This window comes from Oryctolagus cuniculus, chromosome 1, assembly GCF_964237555.1.
Source record: "Oryctolagus cuniculus chromosome 1, mOryCun1.1, whole genome shotgun sequence".
Classification (NCBI taxonomy): Eukaryota; Metazoa; Chordata; class Mammalia; order Lagomorpha; family Leporidae; genus Oryctolagus; species Oryctolagus cuniculus.
The window spans coordinates 60,681,618-60,706,287 of NC_091432.1; the positions used below are offsets into that span (position 1 = coordinate 60,681,618).

The window sequence follows — 24,670 nt, forward strand, 5'->3', positions numbered from 1 at the left end:
TTACTTCACCATAGCCTGTGGTTCATACTCTTGAGTCACCTACTTCTCCTGATTGAGGAGAGGGAAATGCAGGTATCTGCTGGGGTACATATGTGTGTGGTGGGGAGGTGGCGAAGAGGGGTTGGATTTCTCAGTCTAAGTTCTTTAAGGAGACAGGATCAGGTGTTAGCTACACATGACTTCTCTATGAGGTTGGACCAGGAGCCTGAAGGACATGGGAGAAATATAGATCAGGCAGGATTTTCACTAAGAACAAAGTTGTGGCTGCTGACCTTGGCTACACTTTGAAATTACCTGGGAGCTTTAAAAATTATTGATGCCTCCAAACATTCTGATTTAATTAGTATGGGGTGTGCCTGGGCATCATGATTTCTAAAAGCTCAGGCAATTTTAATGTTGCAGCCTAGTTTGAAACCTGTTATTAATGAGTAAATTACAATTGCATGGAAACCAGGTGTGTGTGTAGGAGGGTGTCATGCTGAGCAGTGACGATGTGTAGGGTAAGAATCTAATTGGAATGAATGTTGCCTTAGTAATAGAAGAGAACTTTCAGGAAACCAGAATGACCTGGGTAAATTTGAGGCAAATTTTCATCATGTTTCACTCATTAGGGTTATTTGTGTTCAATAACTTCTCTCCCACACCAGCTTTTATCTATGTGTTTTCTTCCTTTGTGTCTTTGTCAGATCTCAGCCTAGTGTTTTGCTGAAGAGTGGTTGTTTGAAGAACCATTCTGGAGATGCTTTCTAGTCGCTGATTTCTCACTCTGCACCTTATCTTTCCAGAGTCCTCTGGGTCTCCTTTGTACTCAGGAATACCCCTTGTGCATAGAGACTATCTTCCCCTAGCTTGTAGAGCTATTCCACAAAGTTGGCTGAAGCAGTATGAATGTGGGGGCGCAGGCAAGGGTCTGCAGTAATAGGAAAGAGTGTTGGGGAAAGTTTCCTAAAGGGGATGTGACTGACCTCAGGGGAGGCATGTCTCCTTAGACAGGGCTAAGGGTGTTTGAGTGTGGTCCCATTTTCCAGGAGAGGAATTGATATCAAATATTTGTAGAGCTCATTTGTGCTAGGGACTGTGCCAAATACTCTGAATGTGTTATCTTGCTTAATCCTTTTTAGTAGCCTCTTGAATTAGATGCCATTATTATCTCCTTTTACAAGTGAAGAAACAGGCTTATAAAGGTTAAATAATTAGCCCTAGGCATACAGTGAATTAATAGAGGATCTAGAATTCAGACCAAAGGCTGTTTGATTCCAGCTTTAACACTAAACAGTACTTTTTGTTGAAGGGAAACCAACATGATCCTTCTGCTCACTTTAGTCTCTTGTGGGAAAGGGTGCATGCTAGATGAAAAGTACAAAGTGGTTTAATGAAAAGGAATGAGGCAGAATGAAAGAAGAAGCACACAGACCAAATAAAAAACTCCAAGTTTCTTGTTAAGTGAAACCACATTCCTTCCTCATAATACCCCTTAAGCACATTTTTTATTATAGTTGACAAAGAGAGGTCACTAGGGTATACAGTGTTGTTGGTACCTCTGTTCTGTTCAGAAAAGAATTGAGTGCTGTCAACAGTCAGAGACAGAGTGAGAAAGAGACACTCAAGGACAAGAGATGTATACCTTTGGGTAAGCTGATAGGCTATGCAAGAAGACAGAGATGCAAAGGTACAGATACAGTCAGAGTGGCTGATAAACAGAAATAGAGATTGGTACACATGCAGATCCTAAGGAGATTCCAGAATGAGAAGGGAGTGGATGAGGTAAGTGCAGGGTTGGTGGGCTATTGGTGATATAGGATGAGAAGGATCTCTTGAGGATTTTTGTTCATTAAGATGGGCTCAGAAGGGAATTGGGTACTGATGAACTTCTCAGCCAGAAGCTTATACCTCTTGTCTTCTTTCCCTTAATGTCTGATGACCATGATTGACTATTCCTAAATTCCATACTGCTCTATTCTGACATTAAATAACTGTGTTTTTACTTTTGGCTCATAGAGTCTGAGACTGAAAGTTACTGAAGGAAAACATGACAACTGAGTTCTGGATGGAGTTGGTGAGCCTAAGTGCTGTCTGGGCTGTGTCCTACTGGGGTTTGCTTCCAGTGTAGCACACTGAGGGGTCTCTCTGAGGAAGAGGCACAGATGATTTGCAGGATACCTGGAGGTGACGTGAGTGGAGAACATGAGGGGAACAAAGAGATGGGGCTGTTTGTACAGAGAATACAGTTTTGTACATGAACTGGCAGAGCAGTATGAAGTGTGTTGATATCAAAGACTATAGATTGATAGAGTGCTAACCACATCTCTACTCTCAGGCTACAGGGATAATTGTACAGGACCCTAATATCTTATTTGAAATTTTTTGGACATATGTTTTGGAATTAAAATTTTTCAGATTCTAGAAAGGGAATATGGTCCATATTAAGGAATACCCTGGGGGATTCAGGGCAGTGCCCTGTAATGAAACACATTAACATTTAAATAAATATTCACATTAAGTGAGAAATAAAGATTATAAATAGGATCATAACACTTGCGTCAGGTTTTGGACCAAAGTTATGAAAAAATTTGTTTATTCAGAGATTTTTAAATTTTGGAAATTCTCAGTAAGGAATTGTGGGCTTGTAATGAATTCTCAGGTTATTATGAGGAATGAGGGAGTGCTGGTAGAGTGTTCTGAACACATCACGATAGGTGCATACACAGTCTCAATCCGGAACAAAACATGAATGTCCAGGGGGATGGGTTTTTGGCATGAAAGAAAAAGTTCTTACAATGGGCAACATACAGCTTTGGAACCAGCTACTTGGGGGAGCTGGGCACAGCCAGTGATCGTAGGTGCCTTAGAAGAAGAGTCTTCCTGTGGCGGGGGGTGGGGGGGTGGGTGGGTGTCAGAACTCATTGCATCTGAACAGTGGCTGCATGTGATTTCCCTTTTAATGTATTGGGAAAGGCAAAAAAAATGGTGTGTGTGTAGGTATGTGTGACATGGGGTTATTGCACATACATTTCTTTATAATATATTTCTTTATAATAATGTTGTAATAAATATCTTACTGCATACATCTCTGTTCCCATCTCATTTATTTTCTCAGGACAGGTTTTTTTTTTTTTACAGAACAATCATGAAGAGAAGGATATGCACATATTCAAGACTTGGGACCCAGCAGAATTAGTATTTTGTCGCAGTTTTCTACACAATCATTGCTTGGAAGGCTTTTAAACTTGGAACTTCATGAAGAAGTTATTAATAACAGTGACTGCCCATGCTTGAGTTAGCCATAGATTTCCTCCTCATCCACTTAGATTCAGTGTGATGACACCTGAAAGTCATGCAGAGCTTCTGGGCCTTTTTTACAGTTCTTTGTTAATGAGGACCTAGTGAGACTGGAGATGGCATCATTTGCTATTTAAGATCAGCAGCCACCTCTGGTAACTGATTGAGCTATCTGAGCCCAGTTATCTGGGCTGGGTTGTTCCTGGCTTTAGGCCTTTAGTACTTGTGATTATGGCAGTTTTCCTGGACACCTGGGGTTTGCTTGTTGTAGCCTATGGCTTTCTCTGACATAACAGTAACTCCCTACCTGATACACACATTTTGAACTCCCTACTGGTGTGGAAGATCTTTTGTTATGTAAAGTCCCTTCCATTGGGGAGTCTTAGCTGAAAATGAATACCTGTTATACAACAACATGACTCTCATGTTTAATATCTTTATGCTCTGGCAGCTATAGCAGAATGAAATATTCTTATTTCATCATAGGACACTGACATCATGTGCTTCTTGTGATGTTGACCTGAACAAATGGGGTACTGATGCAGATGTTATTTGGGGATTGCACATTTCTTGGCTGAGGTAGCATGTAAGGGCAGATTGGCAAGACACCACAGAGCTTCAGCTTTAGGCAAGCAAGTGATGTGGTTCTAACAGTTTTCTGTGGTATTAACATTTCATTCAGTTGGATCCCTTGACCTATGAAACTATAGGCCCAAAGAAAGAAGTTTTAGCTGTTAATTCTTGGAACTTTGATGGGTATAGGGGAAAGGGCATAGTGATTTCTCATGAGACCAAGAGCATTCTCTGAATTGTGAATGTCTTGAAAACCAGTGTTCCAGTGAAATTGGCACCCTGGGCACATTATCCAGATATTTAGAGGGTCGGGGCCAAGCCTGTGTACTCCTTCTCTGACGACAGGCTGGAAACAGAGTTTGGCTCCAGGATCTCTGACAAGTATTCAAAGACTTGACTCCAGAGTCAGTGCCACCTTCTGTGGCAGTGCCAAGCCTCCATGTTTGAGATAGAGGAGATTTTGTGTGAAAGCATGGGCAGACTTAGGGTGAAATTTTGGGAATGGGTGTGGGTTGGTTGTTGTTTGTTATGGTCTCAACTAGTTTCCTTACCTCTTTATTTTCCTTACATGATAACAGCTAGTCCTCTCTCTCTGCCTCCTGCCTCCTTCCAAGCAGGACACATGGCTAGGCCAAAGTGTGGAGATGCCAGTGGTATGCATACATAGCAAGAGTTTCATAGCAGTTATCTGGTGAGAGTCATATGCTGACAGTGGGACAGAGATGACATCATCCTCACCTCCAGACCCCAGACTCTACTGCGAGTATCGAACAACCTCCACCCTCATGCTTTGTTCTTGTCCTGTTCATCAGAAATGGCTTTTTCTGAATGTGAAGCTTTCCAGGAGCTGATCTCTGATCTGCTTAGTGCGGACACCATAGATGAGAGGGTTGAGGGCAGGTGGCAACAGCAAATAGATGATGGAGAGAAGGATGTGCACGGGCTATGGGACAGTATGACGACCAAAGCGGTGTGTGAGGTAGGAGAAGAGACCAGGCACATAGAAGGCCAAAATGACACAGATGTGAGAACTACATGTACCAAAGGCCTTAGTACGGGCTTCCCGAGTAGGCAGCTGTAATACAGTGTGAGCAATAAGCCCATAGGACCCAGTGATGCCCAGAATGTCCACTCCTGACACGGCCAATGAAAGTCCCAGCCCATACAAGTTATTGACCCGTGTGTTACCCACCACCAGCTCTACCACTGCCATGTGTGCACAGTAGGCATGGCATATGGTCTTTGCTCGGAAGTGCTCAAATCGTGCCACCAGCAGAGGGAAAGGCACAACAATAGCTACAGCTTTCAGTGCCAGTGCCAGGACTACATAGCCTACACGAGCTTTGGTAACTAGGATAGGGTAATGCAGTGGACGCCCTATTGCCACAGCACGATCACAGGCCATGGCCAGAAGCACACCAGATTCCATAGCAGTCAGTGCATGTACAAAGAACATCTGGGCCAGGCAAGCAGCATATGGCATGAGTCGGGGCCCAAGCCATAGCACAACCAGCAATCCTGGAGTTACAGATGTGGCTAAACCCAGGTCTGTGGCTGCCAGTGTGGCCAGGAGTAGAAACATGGGCTGATGTAGTGAGGAGTCTGTCCGCACCACTGCCAACAGTGCTCCATTGCCCAGCAGGGCCAGCAGATACATGGGCCCGAAGACCAGTGTCAGCCAGGCTTGGATACTCCCTAGCCCCGGAATGCCAGTCAATATGAAGTCTGGGTGTAGGAAGGTGACATTGGGCTGTGGACTTGCTGCCATCTTGAAGCTAAAGGGCTCTTTGGGGGCATGATTCCTGATAGGAAGGACAAAGGAAAGGTTTGGGGGAGTCACAGTGGCACAAATCCATCCATAGGGCAAGTGTAGGGGTATTGCAAGACTGGAAATAATCACAGGATTATTATAACCTGTTGCTTTGGGTTTTGGATGGATGATAAAGGTACAACCTTAGGATGGGAGAATCCTTACTGCTAAAAGCACAGAAGTGTTGTAGGGGACTAACAGGAGGATAGTGGTGATTAGAAGGAGGTTGTGAGCCAGAGAGTGACTGCTACAGTGGCTGGTACAGATACTGCCTCCATTTGGAGGTCAGCTGTGGGTGGTACTAAGATGAACACTTCTCCCTCAGGATCCAAGTACCGTCAGTCTCAGTCTCTGTAACGATTGGCAGCAAGCCAGTGATAGGAGGTGATCAGGTCTCAGGCTATCCTGTCCTTGACTATGGATCCTTGGACAGGACCTCAGCTTCAGCTCTATAATGGAGGTAGGAACACTGATCTTAAGTGTTGCCCAGCTCTAACATTTCTGGGCATCAGCACTTTGAGAAGAAAGGAGGCAGAGTAGCAAGAAAAGAGGGGAGGCAGGCAGATGGGATTTGGAGTGAAGCCACGAGCCTGGTGCAACAGGTGCGTTTTTGGGGGTGTAAGTGCTTACATTATTCTGAACTTGATGCCGAAGTAGTCAACTTGAGGCAGCTGGAAAGTTGAAGTTGGGGATGAAGAGCAATGGAGAGATATGGCATTAAGAAATGGAACTTCCATTCTGTCTCCTTTCCTTCTTCACAATCCAGAAGGGAGTCCCTCTAGAATCTCATTTTTGGAGCACTAGGGAAAGTAGAGGTGATAGAGAAGAAATAATTAAACCCAGCTGTATCAGGAAGCATCGATATATTGTATATGCTGTAGCAGTCATATGAGAAAGAAGCGTCTCTGATGTTGCAGGATGCAGGGTGAGTAGACTGACCCCTCCTGGAATCCTGCCCCCAGCAGAAGCTTAATGAATGTTGAATGGATACAGGGATGAGGAAGAAATCACCAGCGTAAAGCTTGACTCAGGAAAGATCCTGAGCCTGTGTAGGAGCTTCTCCGCCTTGCCCGGTGCCCTGGGGCTCTTTATGTGGCTGTTCTGCTTGTTTCCCTCAGGGCCCCTAATCCCTCTCACCTGTACCATATTAACTCTTCCCTGCCTGCATCTTTGCTCAGTGCTGATGGACCTGATAGGAAGAAAGGAGGCAGAGAGGAGGCAAGCAAGGAATAAGGCTACAGAGGGGAAAACCCTGAGAAAGGAACACTTCCCCTGGGAATCTCTGCTGAGTCCTTGGAGTTGGGGAGAGAGGCCTTGCTTTATTTTATAATAGCAGCTACCCCACTTTATCGTACTCTCTCCTTACTAGACTGAAAGAGTTGCAGGCATTACTTCTTTTTTTTTTTTTTTAAAAGATTTATTTATCTATTTGAAAGAGTTACAGAGAGGCAGAGGGAGGGAGGGAGGGAGGGAGGGAGAGAGAGAGAGACTTCCATCTGCTGGTTCACTCCCCAGATGGCTGCGACGGCTGCAGCTGTGCTGATCCGAAGCCAGGAGCTTCTTCTGGGTCTCTCACGTGGGTGCAGGGGCCCAAGGACTCAGGCCATCTTCTACTGCTTTCCCAGGGCATAGCAGAGAGCTGGATCGGAAGCGGAGCAGACAGGACTTGAACATGCGCCCACATGGGATGCCGGCACTGTAGGTGGCAGCTTTACCCGCTGTGCCACTGCGCCAGCCCTGGCATTGCTTTTTATTATTATATGGGATTTTATATGGGATCTCCATAGCTTGCTACAAGGGCTACCATGTATTTGGCTATCAATAGTTATTGCTTTTAATTGTGGGACAGAACTGCTAGTCCAAGTAGTCTTTGCTGACTAATGGGCTGCTGTTGTTTGAGGAGCTGTAGATATCTGAGAAGGAAAAGAATTATTTGCCATCAACCATGAATCTACTGAAAATTCTTTATAATATAAAGAGACATACCCTTAAAATCACCACACTTTGCAAAAATCACACAATAAACCCCACAGGGCTCATTGGGGCACAGCATCCAAAGCTTTTTTCAGTGACAGATTTTTAAAAAATTTAAAAACACAAACATTGTACATATTTATGAGGGTAGCATGTGATGTTCTGTGCATGTATGCATTGTGTAATGTTCAAATCAGAGTAAACCTATCTAACTCAAACATTCATATTTTCTTTGTGGTGAAAGCATTCAAAACCCGTCTAGTTTTCTTGCAAAATCAGGAACAAGTTTTTTAAAAGATAGGGACCTAATAAAAATAGAAGCACTTTTTAATAAATACTATGACAAATACAACACTTTATCTCTTTTTAAAATTTTCTTTTAAAGATTTATTTATTTGAAAGAGTTTCAGAGAGAAAGACATAGATCTTCCATGTGCTGGTTCACTCCCCAGATGGCCCTAGATGGCTGGCTACAATGGCTAGGGCTAGACCAGGCTAAAGCCAGGAACCAGGAACTTACTCTGGGTCTCCCAAATGGGTGGCAGGGGCGCAAATACTTGGACCTCTGCTGCTTTTCCTGGGCCACTAGCAGGGAGCTGGATCTTAATTGGAGCAGCCAGGACTTGAATTAATGCTCATATGGAATGCCAGTATTTCAGGCTGGTCCCTAACACTACGTCTTGAGAATGATCTGAAATTTCCCCTGTGAAAGTAAGTGTTGGGAGCAGCTTGTAGATTATTGTGAAGCAGTGGAGGAGGCTTATCTGAAATTTGGTGGGAAGTTGTGACTTCAGGTGTGGATGATTTATATAACACAAGTCAGGAAGCTGATAGCTACTTGAGGTGTGTGCATGTTGGGCTTTCCTATTCATCTTGGTTCAACTAGCAGTTTTCTGCATTTCTTAACAATAAAAATAGAAACACATATAAGCAAACATAAAGTTCACATTATGCCTAGTTCCCTAATATATCAATTGTGTTTCAGCATACTTGCATTTCAAAGGCAGCATTATAGCAGAACTGTTTTGACTCTTGTGCCTGGCCCTATACCATGTGGTAAGGACACAGTGGCAATAACAAGACCGTGATGCCCTCAGGGGATTCACAGTCTATTGGACACAGTGGTCTGAATGGTTTTTGGAGGGTTATTATGGTGACTGCATCAACTCAGGTTAGTATAAGTTAAGAGTGCAGCACAGATAAAAAACAAAACAAAAAGCCTTTAGCTGTTCGTGGGAAATTCAGGGAAATGTTTTATGAATCATAGTAATGATCAAAAAAAAAGTTCTTTAGAATTTCCCATGTGTGTGCATTGCTTTACTAAGCCCTAACCTATAAGAATCATTTGAGATAGATACAGTTCTAGCCCTCATTTTACAAAGAAACTAAGGAATTGGGAGGGTAAGTAACTAGCCAAAGGCCACATAGATAGTAAATAGCAGGGTTAGGATACTCAGTCTGGCTCTAGTGTACTGGCTGTTAATCATTTCAGCTAAGATTTAGTTCATGAGTAAGAGTTTTCTAGAACACGAGGCAAAATGTACCCAGTTCCTGGGAGAAGGAGTTCAGGAGGCTTTGGAGATTGGCAAGTGGTCCCAGAATTACTGAGTGGGGAGATGTAGAAGGAGCTGCAACTATTTGGTAGTAGATTGGTGATCTCTCATCCATAGGGATGAGAGGAGCAGTAGGAAGGTGGGAGTAGGGTAAGAACCATGGAAGAGAGGGGCTGGTGCTGTGGTGTAGTGGATAAAGCTGCTGCCTTCAATGCCAGCATCCCATATGGCAATGGTTTGAGTCCCGGTGGCTCCACTTCCAATCCAGCTCCTCGCTAATGCGCCTGGGAAAGCAATAGGAGATGACCCAAGTGCTTGGGTCCCTGTACCCATATGGGAGATCTGAAAGAGGCTCCGAGCTCCTGGCTTCAGATCAGCCCAACTCTGGCCATTGTGGCCATTTAGGGAGTGAACTAGCAGGTGGAAGATTCTCTCTCTGCCTCTGTAACTCTGCCTTTCAAGTAAATAAATAAATCTTAAAAACAAAACAAAACAAAAACCAAAGAACCATGGAAGAAAAGGTGGGGACAAAAGGCGCTTGGCCTCAAGAGAACACTAATGGAACTTTTGGCTATCTTGGGCACTTGTTCTTTGTGCAAAGATTGATCATGCAGTGAATCACAGATGCCTTAACCCAAGAAGTACAAAATTGAAGTTATTATTAAATTTTTAGTAATCTGCTGTATTCTACTCTTCTCACTCTTCAGTAACCAGAGATGCATTGGGAGAATTTGTCTTTAAAAAATTCCTTAGTTGGTTGTCCAGCCCCCAGTCTCGATTTATAGAATCTATCTGAACACATGCTGGGGGTCACCTGACTGGTTGTTCCCTGTGGCTCTGACCATTAGAAGAGGGGATTTGACAATACACTTGTGACCTTGTGGGACTATATCCACAGCCTGCTCACCCCAGAGGAGGGTGCCACTTCTTTGCAGGGAGTGGTTATGGGGTTGGAGGAGGAAGAAAAGCTCATTGGATAGCTCAGTTGCTTCTACACTTGCATAGAAAATAGGAGTGTTCTATTTGGAGATTAACCTCAATGTTTTCACTTCTTTCGCTAATGCCACCACCACTAACATTCTGTAGAACAGGATTCTCAGATATCAGTTTGTGTACTGTGGGCTTGTTCAGTGGCTTTCCACTTGATCCAGTTATGTATCAGAAAAGTGTGGGTTTTAAGGGTGCTGTTGAGCACTGAATTCTCATCTGGAAATGTTCTAAGTTGAACCATTGGCTGTTAAATCTCAGTTCCCAGGTCAGTATGAGACTCCTGTTTGGTACCATGATAGTCCTGGCCTTACCCTCCCCCAGTTTCAGGAGTAGCAGAGGGACTCTGCAAGATTAGATTCCACTTCTCAATGGAGTTGTGGAAGGAGTCATGAAGCCACCAGATCCATCTGTCTTATTACTTCATTTCTCCCTTCCGTCTCAGGTTCTCAAATCCTTCTATGAGAAGATCTATAGTATTTCAGCAAGTTCTGGGGCTAATTCTTAGGCTAATAGCTGTATTTGCGTTAAAGTCATGGCCTTGAGAGAGGAAACATCTCTCCCTTTTCATTATGAGAGGAAATAGGAGATGTCAGGTTCTGGTGGTAATATGGAATATATATCAACTCATTTTTATAAACTCTCTTGTAATATTATCTGCTCTCCCTATTTATCTGTCTCCTTCCTCCACAACAGGGTCATTGTGTCTAGTTCCAGAAACTCAGGGAATGATGCCATTTTTTGACCATATAGCAATGACTACTATGGTCCTACAAGCTGAGGTCAAAGTTGCCATCCTTGTCTTCAACATTGTACCTCTACAATTTGATTAGGAACCTGAAACTCCTGTAACTTATCCAATCATTCTTTTCTTTCACTGAGAGTTGCTTTACTAACTCTGACCGGTGATGACTGAGGAGACCAGCATCAGGATGATCTTCAAAGGTTTTTCTTATAGAATACAGGTAGTTCCCATAAGGGTTCTCCATTAGCCCATTTACAGGACTCCTGAGGTGACTGCCTTTGTTGGGCTTGGATTGAAGCTGCCTCTCAATAAATTAATTCCCTGAAGTTCTTCTCTGAGGTGTTAATGCCTTTATCTTTTTTCCGTGATTACTTCCCTCCTCCTGAGCCACATTCCATGGGTTACTTTTTCAACCAAGAAAAGTACATATGTCATTCACAGGACTTAGCAAATCTTATTAACAATTCACTATATGTCAAGCACAGGACTACAGTTGGTTAAACAGCTTCTTTTATGGTTGGATTTGTCATGGACTGTACGTCTGCCTGCCTCCCAAATTCGTACATTGCAGCCCTGACCTCTACCATGATGATATTTGGAGATGGGGCCTTTGGGAGGTTATTAGAGTTAGAGGAGTCATGAGTGAATAGAATTAGTGTCCTGTAAGGATAAGAACTTGACCTCATGAATAGAATTAGTGTCCTGTAAGGATAAGAACTCGACCTCTTCCTTTCTCACTAGGCCTTGTGAGGACACAGTGAGAAGGCAGCTGATTGTAAATCAGTAAGAGAGCTCCTTTTGCCCCCACCCCCTGCCCTGGCCCCTGGAACCTAATCATTAGGCACCTTAATCTTGGACTTTCCAGTCTTAAGAACTGAAAGAGAAATGTCTGTTTAAGCTACCTGGCATATGTTATTTTGTTATGCCTGCCCAATGGGGCTAAGATAGCATTCATACAGCCTCTAGCATGCCTTTCCTTAAGAGCTTGTGTGTTTAGCTCCTCTCTATTTTCTAGTAGGTAGTATGTCCTATTTTATGTCTCACAACTTTGTTCTGGAATATTGCAACACCTCAAAGCAGATCCCTTTGTCTTTAATATGTTCTTCATTTTTTTGTCATACTTTATTTGGGAGTGGCTAATAGATATAAAGGTATAAAGAATAAGAACACGTACAAGTATCAACACAAGAATTGACTATTATTACCATGTTGTCCTGGTTGCTTTTAGTTCTGTTTTTAATAAAAGCAATAATAATTACAGCTAAAACTAGTCTCTTTTATCCTCTGTAGTCTAACATCACCTAAGAGACAATAATTATCATGAATTGAGAATATACCATTCCTTTTTAAGAAGATTTATTTATTTTTTGAAAGAGATACAGAGAGAGAAGGGAAGAGAGCGTGCATACTTCAATCTGCTTCAGTCCACAAATGGTCACAACAGCAGGGGCTGGGCCAGACTGAAGCCTGGAGCTTCTTCTGGATTTCCCACGTGGGTGGCAGGGATCCAAGCACTTGGGCCATCTTCTGTTGCTTTCCCAGATTCATTAGCAGGAAGCCGGATCAGAAGTGGAGTAGCCAGGACTTGAACTGGCACCCATATGGGGTGTTGGCATTGCAGGCACATACTTAACTTTCTCTGCCACAGCACTGGCCCCAGAGTATATGATTCTAATTCAGTGTTTAATGCTTTGGTTAGTTGGTATATTTAAATACTTACATAAGTTATTTCCTACTGTATATACAAAATTATGTTTTGAGTTCTGTTCATACAGGTAAATATCATCTCTTCAAATTGTTACATCATTTTATGGCATATGATTATGTCAAATATTGACAGACTTAAAATTATTTCTGGTTATCTTGGGTGTGTTGACACTTGTGAATGTTTTTATTCTTTGTAATTTTACATCTATTAGCCATTTCTCAAATAAAAATGTGAAAAAAATAGAGTGAGTTTTGTGGCATAGCAAGTTAAGCTGCTGTGTGGGACACCTTAATCCTATGTCTGAGTACCAGTTCAAGTACTAAATCCTCCAATTCTGATCCAGCTTCCTGCTAATGTGCCTGGGAAGCAGTAGATGATGACCCAAGAACCTGGTTTCCTGCCACTTACATGGGAGACCTGGATGGAGTTCCTACCTTCTATCTTTGGCTTGGCCTAACCTTGTCTGTGTGGGTATTTGGGGAGTGAATCAGTAGATGGAAGATCTTCCTCTCTCTATAATTCTCCATATCTCTGTCACTTTGCCTTTCAATTAAATAAACTTTTTAAAAACCATGGCAAAAATAAATACAAAGAACACATTGGATATAAGAAGATCAGTTTTGAAACTGCTACAATATTCCAGAATAAAGTTGTAAAGCATAAAATAGGACGTACTGAGACAGAGTTGTTAGGTCTCTATATATACATGGTGATGTGTGAAAGTTTTTCTAGGGAATATCTAGGAGTGGAATTGTTGGGCAATAAGGTATGCACCTTTATTTAGCAGATTGTTGATCAATTGCTCTTAAAAGTAGATATTCCAATTTGTATTTCCACTAACAACTTTATGAAAAATACTCTTATTGCCATATCTTTGACAACATTTTATCAGATTCATATTTTTTGTGAATATGTCAATAAGAGATCCCTTGTTTTAATTTACATTATTCGTATACTCATATTTATTGGGCATTTAGGAGTTCTCTTCTGTATTTTTACTGACTCTTTCCATTGCCCATTTCTTTAATTAGTTGTCTTTTTCCCCTGTGTATTTATTTGTAGAAATTTTTTATTTATTCTAGATACCAGTCTTTTTGTTAGAAATGGTACATTTCAGTCTGCTTTCTTTTTAATTTCATTTATAGTGTCATTTATCTTAAAGAAAATTTGAATTTTAATAAAAAGCAAATCTTGGGCATGTGCTTCTTGTATGTTATTTATTAAGCCTTCTCCTACCCTGAGGTTGTAAAGATATTAATATGTTTCCCTTTAATAATGTATATACTTTGACAACACTTAGTATCTGCCTCCAAGTCAGGCACTGAACTAAGTGCTCTACACATTCCATATCTATATACTCTGTGTCTCTTTCAATATAATATCTCCGCGAAGTAGACATTATTATTTCCACTTTACAGAGAAAAATGACTGAGACATTGATAGCTTACTTCTGACTCATATAGTCTGAATTTGAATACAGGTTACTGTGAGTCCAAAATGGGCTCTCTTAATCACTATATATTATCAGGGATATGTTGGCTTTATTAAGTGGAATTAGGTTCATTTTCATATTTTTCTGATGAGAAATCTTGTTTCTCCTGGGCCTGTTTCCTTCTTTAGACCAATGCACAATTCAGGATTGAAGGAGCAGTCATATCATTTTACCTTAAATTTGTGGGCGAATAAAATGGCATTTCTTCTGACATCAGAATTTACTTGAATATTCTTACTTCCACCCAAAACGTTATTTTGTCTTCTCCCTTATAGCTTCTGTCCATGATGTGTGTGGAACTTTCTGCCTTCCCTCTGTAGTTGCAGTTATTGTGAATTCTGTGTCATACGATTTCCCCACCAAAGGTTTACAAGTGTGACTTCCAGTTTCCCTGAAGACACCTTCAATGTTCCCTAATTCCCTGATCAGAAATTCTTCTTGTATAGGATTTAAGGTAGGGGGTCTTGTTTCATACTTCTTATGGGGAGATCCCAATTTTCCCAACACCATTTATTAAAAAGACTTGTTTGTCCAGGGAGTTATTTTAGCTATTTATCAAATAATTTATTTAGTTATTTGTCAAAGATTAGTTGTTGTAGATATGTTAAATTAAATTTTGGGGTCTCTAATCTGTTCTACTGGTCCACATATCTATTCTTGGGCCAGTATCAGGCTATTTGATTATAACTGCCACATAATATGTACTGAAATCTGATATTATGATGCCTCTGGCTTTGTTTTTGTTGTTGAAGATTGCTTTGACTATTCAGCGACTCTTTTGCTTCCATATGAATTTTAGTGTCATTTTTTCTAGATCTGAGAAGAATTTCCTTGGTATTCTAATTGGGATTACATTGAATCTGTAAATTGCTTTGGGTAGTATGAATGTTATGATGGTATTAATTCTTCTAACCCATGAACATGGACAATTTTCCCTTTTTTTGCATCTTCTTCCATTTCTTATTTTAATGTTCTATAATTTTCATTGCAGATATCTTTCATGTCCTTGGTTAAATTTTTTCCAAGGCATTTACATTTTTTGTAGCTATTATGAATGGGACTAATCTTAGAAGTTGCTTCTTACTCATGGCATTGTTTGTATGTACAAATGCTATTGATTTTTATATTCTTGTTTTATATCCTGCAACTTTGTCAAATTCTCTTATGAGTTCCAGTTTTCTTTTGTTTTCCCTGTTTTATAGGATCATATCATCTGCAAACAGGGACAATTTGGCTGCCTCATTTCCATTGGTATCCCCTTGATTTCTTTTTCTTGCAAATATCAAAATCTGAAACCATCATATTATTAGAGGAAAACAGGGGAAATGCTGCAAAACATTGGCCTAGGGAAAGATTTCATGGATAAGACCCCAGAGACATAGGCAATAAAAGTAAAAATAGTCAAATGGGATTATATCAAGATAAGAAGCTTCTGCACAGCAAGGGAAACACTGAGCAAAGTAAAGAGGCAACATACAGAATGGTAGAAAACATTTGCCAACCATACATCTGATACAGAATTGATATCCAGAATATATAAAGAGTTTGAAAGCTCAACAACATCAAATCAAGCAATCCAGTTAGGAAATGGGTTAAGGATGAAATACAACAGAGACATGCAAAGATGCTCAGGATCACTAGCTGTCAGGAAAATGCAAATAAAACCTACCATTAATTTAACCTCACCCCAGTTAGAATGGCTATCATCTAAAAATCAAAAAATAACTAGTGAAGATGACTGAATAAGGCATAGCCACACTAACTTAAGCTGCTGTGGGATCCAAAAAGAACAAAGCGGGGCCAGCACTGTGCCTCACTTGGTTAATACTCTGACTGCGGCACCAGCATCCCATATGGGCACTGGGTTCTAGTCCCGGTTGCTCCTCTTCCAGTGCAGCTATCTGCTGTGGCCCAGGAGGGCACTGGAGGATGGCCCAAGTGGTTGGGCCTCTGCACCCGCATGGGAGACCAGGAGAAAGCACTTGGCTCCTGGCTTTGGATCGCCACAGCTCTGGCCACAGCAGCCATTTGGGGAATGAACCAGCAGATGAAAGACTTTTCTCTCTGTCTCTCTCTCTCACTGTCTGTAACTCTACCTGCCAAATAATAAAAAAAAAATCCCCCCCCTCCCAAAAGAAGAAAAAGAACAAAGGAAGGACCATGTTTCCAGGGGTCTGACTGATGGAAATTATCAGTGAAGAAGTGAAAACAAAGAAACAAAAAAGACCCCGTGGGACAAGGGGAGAGAAGAGACACCACTCAGCCAGCCATGTGGTACAGCAAGCTGCAGGCTATGAACTGTCATCATAATACACCAAAGTAGGAAGAAATTGCCATGTACCTGGCTGCTGGCTGTTTTAGCTGACAGGAAATTCCACAGTGACCCACCGACTTTTACTTCAACCTGGAGAACTGTCTGGGGTCTGAGCAACTGCTGGGCTTGGAACAGGGAACCTCACTTGCTTCCTTACCCTCCCCCAATCCTGTGGAGCACCATACAGCAGAAAGTCATGCATCATACCTCTGTTATCTTGTCACCATTATAGTCAGAGTCAGGGCAATGTGTGGGACAAAGGACAGATGCCCTGCGTCCTGCAACTGTGGGAGTTTTGGAACGTTAGTAGCAGAGCTATGCCCACACTTTGTAGCAAGGGGGATTCACTTTAGCTTCTGGAAGCTAACACTAGAAGCAGCCCATTAAATAAATCTGCTCTCACCCTGGGAGACCTGGGTAATGACCTTGTTATAATACCCTGCAATATCAGGACTGTAACAATTTATTCTAAATTTCTCAGTGCCACTGGGATCCACTCAATGGATATAGGGAAGAACCTACCTGCATTTCACCTCTCTGAACTCATACCCTCCAGAGTAATATCTCTTGTATACGATGTAGTCACCCCATAGGACTGGAACAGGTCCATCCAGTTCATATCTCCTAGTCCCAGGACTAGAGCTATTGGTATTATAAGCCATAGCAGTTGGACTCTCCTAGCAGGACCTGAGGAAAGGCCCATCCATATCACACAGTCCTAGATCCACAGCAATTGGTGCTCTAAGTCCTGGCATCACTCAGCTTTCTAGTAGGACAAAGGGGGCAACCACCCCTGTCCCCCTTAACACCAAGAATAAGGCCTTGGCTGTCACATTAGCCAGGGAGACTTGCACTGAACTCTCTGTGACAGAAGATACACACCCAAGCAAATCCTTATCTCAAAGCCACACTTCTATCCCTTTGAACTGCAACAGACTAGTCCACTGTGTCACTTATAGACACAGCTGGCATGGATTAAGACAAATCACTCAGAGGCTCACCTAGAACCAAAGCCAAAGCAAGTGACACCCTGCATTCTAGTTAAAACATAAACTCTCAGTAAACTGTACCCCATATAGAAGAAGGGATGAATACAGCAGATGGGCAGACATTAATGTAGAGACACAGGAGATAAGAAGAGCAAGGGAGCATGATAGCTCCGGAAGAACACAGTACTCCAGAATTAGATCCCAAATTGCAAGAAATCTGTGAAATGACGGAAAATTAAAAATAATGATTGTAAGGAAGCTCAATTAGAGGCAAGAGAATACAGATATATTGAAGAAATCAATGAATGACATGAATGACAATATTACTAAGGAGATAGAACTAATAAGAATCAAATAGAAATTTTGGGGATGAAGTATTCAATCAGTGGAAAAAACATGATTGAGGGCTTTAATAGAAGAATAGAACAAGTAGAGGAAAGAGTTTTTTTTTTGACCCTGAGGACAAGAATATTGAAATAGCACAGACAAAATAAAGAGAAAGTAATTAAAAAGAATGAAAAAAGTCTATGTGAAAATTGGGATACCATTAAAAGATACCTTTGAAAGAGACAGGGACATCCAGATAATAAGAAGCTCAAAGAACCCCAAGCAGACTCAACTGAAAAAGGTCTTCTCTGAGGCCTATCATTGTCAAATTGTCAAAAGTTAAAAGGCAAGGAGACACTCCTAAAGACAATAAGAGAAAGTCACCAAGCTGTATCTAAAGCAAAACCAATTAGATTAACATCAGATTTCTCAACAGAAAACATAGAGGCCAGAAAAGAGAGGGATGATATGTTCAAAGTCTTAAAAGGAAAAAACTTCCACTCAAGAATATTATATCCAGCAAAACTATCCTTTAAAAGTGAAGGAGAAATAAAGTACCTTCCAGATAAGCAAAAACTGAGAGAATTCACCACCACCAGACCAGCTTTACAAGAAATTCTGAAGAGTGTGTTGCATTAAAAGTAAACATCATGAAAACACATGACACCACCAAATTCACTAATGGAGCAGGTAGAATCATTATCCAGTCCACCAAATGACAGGTCTTAGTCCTTATCTATCAATACTAACCTCAATGTAAATCAATTAAATTCATCAACCAAAAGACTTATGTTGGCTGAATGAACAAAAAACCATGACCCCACCCACTATATGTTACCTTTAAGAAACTTGCTTCCCAAAGATACATACAGACTGAAGGTAAAGGGTTGGAAAAAGATATACCAGGCAAATGTAAACCAAAAGAGAGCAGGCATAGCTATCTTTTAAATAAAAAACTTTAAAAGACTTTAAATAAAAAACTGTAAAAAGAGATAAGGATATTATATTTTGATAAAAGCTTCAGTTCAGCAAGAAGACATAGTGATCATAAGTAAATATGTATCCAACACAAGAACACCTAGATATGTATATAGAAAATACTAAACCTAAAGGGAGAGATACACTTCCACACTCCACTCATCAATGGACAAATCATCTAGACAAGAAATCACTAAAGATACATCAGAGTTGAAAAATACTATCCAGCTAATGGAACTAACAGACATTTACAGGACATTTCATCCAATAGCTACAGAATACACATTCTTTTTTTTAAAAAAATATTTGTTTTATTTATTTGAAAGAGTTACAGAAAGACGTAGAGACAGAGTGAGAGATCTTTCATCCACTGGTTTACTCCCCAGATGGACGCAAAGGCTGCAGCTGTGCCATTCCGAAGCCAGGAGTCAGGAGCTTCTTCCAGGTCTCCAAGATGGGTGCAGGGGTCCAAGGAGTTGGGCTATCCTTTACTGCTATCCCAGACCATAGCAGAGAGCTGGATCAGAAGAGAAGCAGCCGGGACTAGAACCAGCACCGCATGGGATGCCGGCACTTCAGGCCAGGGCTTTAACCCACAGCACCACAGTGCTGGCCCCCACATTATTTTCATCACTGCATGGAACACTTTCTAAGATGGACTATGTATTAGGCCACAAATCAATTCTGAGGAAATTTTTAAAAGATTGAAATCATACCATGTATCTTCTCCGACCATAAAGGAATAAACCTAGAAATCAATAAGAAGAATAGAACACTCATAAATACTTGGAATTAACCAACATGCTTCTGAATCACCAATTGGTTATTGAAGAAATGAAAAGGAGGGGCCAGCACCGTGGATTACTTGGTTAATCCTCCGCCTGTGGCGCCGGCATCCCATATGAGCTCTGGGTTCTTGTCCCGGTTGCTCCTCTTCCAGTCCAGCTCTCTGCTGTGGCCTGGAAAGGCAGTGGAGGATGGCCCAGGTGCTTGGGCCTTTGCACCCGCATGGGAGACCAGGAGGAAGCACTTGGCTCCTGGCTTTGGATCAGCACAGCTCTGGCCATAGCGGCCATTTGGGGAGTGAATCAACAGAAAAAGGAAGACCTTTCTCTCTGCCTCTCTCTCTCTCACTAACTCTGTCTGTGAAAATAATTATAATCAAATAAAAGAAGAAATGAAGAAGGAAATAAAAATATTTCTTGAAATAAGTGAAATTGTCCCTGCTAATGGAGCTGAGAAAGCAGCAGAAAATGGCCCAAGTGCTTGGGCCCCTGCACCCATGTTGGAGACCTGGAAGAAGCTCCTGGCTCCTGGCTTTGGCCTGGCTTAGCTCTGCCAGTTGTGGCCATTTGGGTAGTCAACCAGTGGATGGAAGATACTCCCCCTCCCCTCCTTTCCTCTCCCCTCCTCTCACCTGCCCTCCCCTCCCCTCTCCTCCTCTCCACTCCTCTCCCCTCTCCTCTCCTCCCCTTCCCCTCTGCCTCTCCTCACCCCCTCCTCTCTTCTCCCCTCCTCTCCCTTGCCCTCCCCTCCCTTCTCCTTTATTCTCCCCTCCCCTCCTCTCTCCCTCCCTTGCCCTCCCCTCCTCTGCCCTCCCCCTCTCCTCTTTTCTCCCCTCCCCCTCCCTCTCCTCTCCTCTCCTCTCCTCTCCTCTCCTCTCAAGTCTGACTTTTAAAATAATAATAAAAAAATTGAAAAGTCAACATATCAAAACTTGTCAGATACAGCAAATGAGGGAAGTTTATAGCATTAAGTGCTTACATTAAAAGAAAGGAATTGCATATTGAAAACCTAGAGAAATAAGAACCCCAAATCAGTAGGAGGTGAGAAATAAGAAGGACCAGAGCATAAATAAATTAAATTGAAACAAAAAAATCAAAAGGCCAACAAGAAGTTGTTTTTTGAAAAGATAAACAAAATAGATAAACCTTTGCCAGACTAACAGAAAGAAAAACTCAAAGAGATAAGAAAGGAGACATTACAACTGACACAACTGAAATACAAAGGATTATAAGAAGCTACTATGAAGAACTGTATACTAATAAACTGGAAAATTTGAAGAAGATAAATTCTGAGGTTTACATAACCTATCAAGATTAAATTAAGAAGATATAGACAATCGAAACAGACCCATAACAAGCAATGAGATTGAAGCAATAATCAAAAGTCTTCCATCAAGGAAAAGTCTAGGACCTGATGGCTTCACTTCTGAATTCCACCAAAACATTTAAAGAGGAAGTAACTCCAATACTCTTCGAACTATTCCAAAATACTGAACAAGATGGAATTCTGCCAAACTCTTTTTATGAGGCCAGCATTACCTTGATACAAAAACCAAAGACATGACATGAAAGATATCCTTAATGAACATAGATACAAAGATTCTCAACAAAATACAAGCAAATAAAATCCAAAACCACATCAAAAAGATCACACATTACAATCAAGTGTTTCATCACAGAAATGCAAAGGTTATTCAACATTTGCATATCAATAAGCATCATAAATCACATCAATAGAATGAAGAACAAAAACCATATGGTCATCTCAAGTTATTCAAAGAAAGGATTTGAGAAATTTCAACACCCTTCGTGATAACAACCCTCTATAAGTTAGATATAAAAAGAACCTTTAAAATTATAAAGGCTTTGTATCACAAGCCAACAGCCAATATATTTAGTGAATGGAGAAAATCTGAAAGCATTTCCCCTCAGATATGGAACAAGACAAAGATGTTCACTTTTTCCACTTTTATTCAATATATTACTGGAAGATTTAGCAAGAGCAATTAGGAAAGAAAGAAATAAAGGACATCGGAATTGGAAAAGAGGGAGTGAAAGAATCTATGTTTGCAGATGACATGATGTTGTACATGGAAAAACACAAGCACTCCACCAAAAAAGCTGATAGAATAGATAACCCAATTTAGATTACAAAATAAATGTAGAAATTCAGGTTACAAAATAAGCATACAAAAAACAGTGGCGACTGTTGAGGAACAGTTTCTTTTTTTTGTGCAAATTGTTAAAATTTTTACTTAGTATAAAGTTTGTCTTCTGTGTATAAAGTTAATAAAAATGGATCTTCATGGAGAATGGGGCTAGGAATGGAAGGGGGAGGAGGAGTAGGAGTGGGAGAGTGGGTGAGAGGGTAAGTATGGTGGGAAAAATCACTATATTCCTAAAGTTGTACTTATGAAATGCATGAAGTCTGTATTCTTTAAATAAAAGTCTTCTTTGGGTTAAAAACTAAAAAAAAATTAAAAAAAGAATCAAATAGCAAAAAGAAAAAAAATAAAGGAGAAACTGGTTGCCTCATGGGGAGTGGATAATAGTGGCTTTCTTGCATTTTATTGATGAACTCACAGAAAGAGAAATCCAGAAAGAAATTGTATTCACAAGAGCCACATACATAAAGAAAACTTAGGAATAAATTGAACCAAAGCAGTGAAAGGTATCTACAATGAAAATTATTAAACACTGATGAAAGAAATCATCAAGGTCAGAAAAAAATGGAAAGATATTCCTTGCTCATGGATTGGAGGAATCAATATTATCAAGATGTCTATACTACCTAAAGCAATTTATACATTCAATGAAATCCCTGTCAAAATACCAGTGACATTCTTTACAGTTAGAAAAAACATCCTAAAATTCATATGTAATCAGAAAAGACCTCAAATAGCCAAAATGATCCTGAGCAAGAAAAACAGCTAGAGGCATCACAATACCTGATTTCAAAGTATACTACAAAGTATGGTAATTAAAACAGCTTTAAAACTAATGCATAGATCAATGGAAGAGAATAGAGTCCAGAAATTAATCTGAATGCATGCAGCCAACTGATTTTTGACAGAAGTGCTCACGCCATACAGTGGAGTAAGGATAGTCTCTTCAAAAAATGGTGCTGGCAAAACTGGATGTATATTTGTAGAAGAATGAAATTAGATTCATACTTCTCAGCATATACAAGAATCAACTCAAGATGGATCAAAGATACAAATTTTAAACCTGAGACTATAAAGTTGCTGGAAGGAAATGTAGGGGAAACCCTCCAAGACATTGCTGTAGGGGATGACTGCTTGGACAAGACTCCCAAAGCACAGGAAACAAAAGCAAAACTAAACAAATGGGACTATATCAAACACAGAAGCTTTTGCACAGTAAAGGAAATGATCAATAGAGTGAGGAGACATCCAACAGAATGGGAAAAATATTTGCAAACCAGATATCTGACAAAAGTTTAATATCCTGAATATATAAGCAACTTAAAAAAACTCAACAACAACTCAACAACAATCTTTACTTAATGTACGCTAAACTGATCTTCTGTATATAAAGAGAATAGAAAATGAATTTTGATGTGAATGGAAGGGGAGAGGGAGTGGATAAGGGGAGGGTTGTGGGTTGGAGGGACGTTATGGGGGGGAAGCCATTGTAATCCATATTCTGTACTTTGGAAATTTATATTCATTAAATAAAAGTTAAAAAAAAACCTCAACAACAAAAAGCCAACCCATCCAGTTGAGAAATGGGCAAAGGATTACAATAGTTCTGAAAGGAAGAAATACACATGACTAGCAAATATATGAAAAAGTGCTCAACATCACTAGCCATCAGGGCAATTAAAATCAAAACCACAATGAGATATCCTCTCATCCCTGTCAGAATAGCTAAAATTCAAAATATAGGGAGTTGGATATGGTGTTGAGGATGTGGAGAAAGGGAAACATTTATACACTGTTGATGGGAATGTAAATTAGTGTAGCCATTGTGGATGTCATTACAAAAATTAAAAGAAAAATAACAAAGGAAGGAGGATGGAGGGTAGAAGGGAGGGTGGGAAGTATCATTATGTTCTTAGAATGCTATATATAAAATAGATGAAATATGTTACCTTTATATAAATAATAAATAAATAAATAAAAACTTGTAGAAGAAGAAAAAAGAAATTATTCTCTCCTTTGCCTTATGTACTGGTGGCAGTGTGAAACACCCTGTAAAATTACACTTACACTGGGAACTGCTGAATATCATTGCAAATCTGTTATGTTTCAATTTTCACATTACTCAAGTCTTCCTCTTTTGCAATATGCCATGACCACTCTGCATTGGCCAGCCACTTCTGTATGTATGTTCCTAGCCCTACCTTCTCCATTTTTGTGTGGAGGATGCAATGTCAAAGAGTTGTTAGGTAGTCTGTGGATCTTCAGCATGGACTGTCTCTTGAGTTCTGGCCAGTATGTCATCACCGTTTTCTTCCTCATTCTGTCGTTTACTTCTTATGCTTAGTCTGTTGTCACTGAACCTCTCCTTCTTTCTCACCCTCACCACAACTCCTGGATGATAAGAATTATGTTTGCTTCATTTTGCAAACTTTGTTGCATTTGACAATCAATGTGCTAAAAACTTTCAATATTCATATTCATACATTCATATTTTTACTTTCATCTTATGAGTTTGGTTTTTTCCAAGTCATATAAATGTATTTTGAAATATTGTTTAATATCTCTTCCAAAAATATAAATTTCACAAATATTTACTGTTGCTAAAAGATGTATAATGAAAAAAGTTAATCTCTTTCATCTTTTCCTCTTTCCAGTCCCTGTTCCACTCCTTAGAAAATTTTTGTTAACATCTACTGTGCATCCAACAGACCTATCTCCCTGATCATATATACTTATATAGATTTTTATTTTTTATTATTTTTTAAGAAAGCTTTTATTAAATGAATAAAAATTTCATAGGTACAGCTTTAGGGATATAGTAGTTCTTCCCCCCATACCTGCCCTCCCAACCCCACTCCCACCTACTACTTCCTCTCCCATCCCATTCTTAAGATTCATTTTTAATTATCTTTATATGCAGAAGACCAATTCTATACTAAATAAAGGTTTCCACAATTTGTACCCACACAGACACGTACAGTATAAAGTACT

General features: G+C 40.4%; 3 protein-coding genes across 5 annotated transcripts in view; 2 read left to right on the forward strand and 1 right to left on the reverse strand.

Moving 5' to 3' along the window:
* FHIP1B (FHF complex subunit HOOK interacting protein 1B) overlaps positions 1 to 22,931 on the forward strand; it is a 51,506-nt gene extending 28,575 nt beyond the window's left edge. For 2 of the 3 annotated variants that reach the window (XR_011388788.1, XM_008265162.4), the window contains exon 13: positions 1,999 to 3,065. Coding sequence is in view for 2 of the 3 variants with exons in the window: in XM_008265162.4 (XP_008263384.3) it covers positions 1,999 to 2,021 (23 nt within the window). In the remaining variant the exon portion in view is untranslated. Of the gene's footprint in view, positions 1 to 1,998; positions 3,066 to 3,120 lie in introns of those variants that run through there. The other variant, XM_051823022.2, reaches the window with a different exon arrangement.
* Positions 16 to 24,670, forward strand: part of LOC100352640 (olfactory receptor 52B2) — a 43,555-nt gene continuing 18,900 nt past the window's right edge. Inside the window, exon 1 of the mRNA XM_051823096.2 lies at positions 16 to 72. The gene's annotated coding sequence lies outside the window, so the exon portion shown is untranslated. The remainder of the gene's footprint in view (positions 73 to 24,670) is intronic.
* Positions 4,661 to 5,620, reverse strand: OR52W1 (olfactory receptor family 52 subfamily W member 1). The gene is given in 1 exon segment (XM_017344868.3): positions 4,661 to 5,620. A coding segment is annotated over 1 exon segment (960 nt).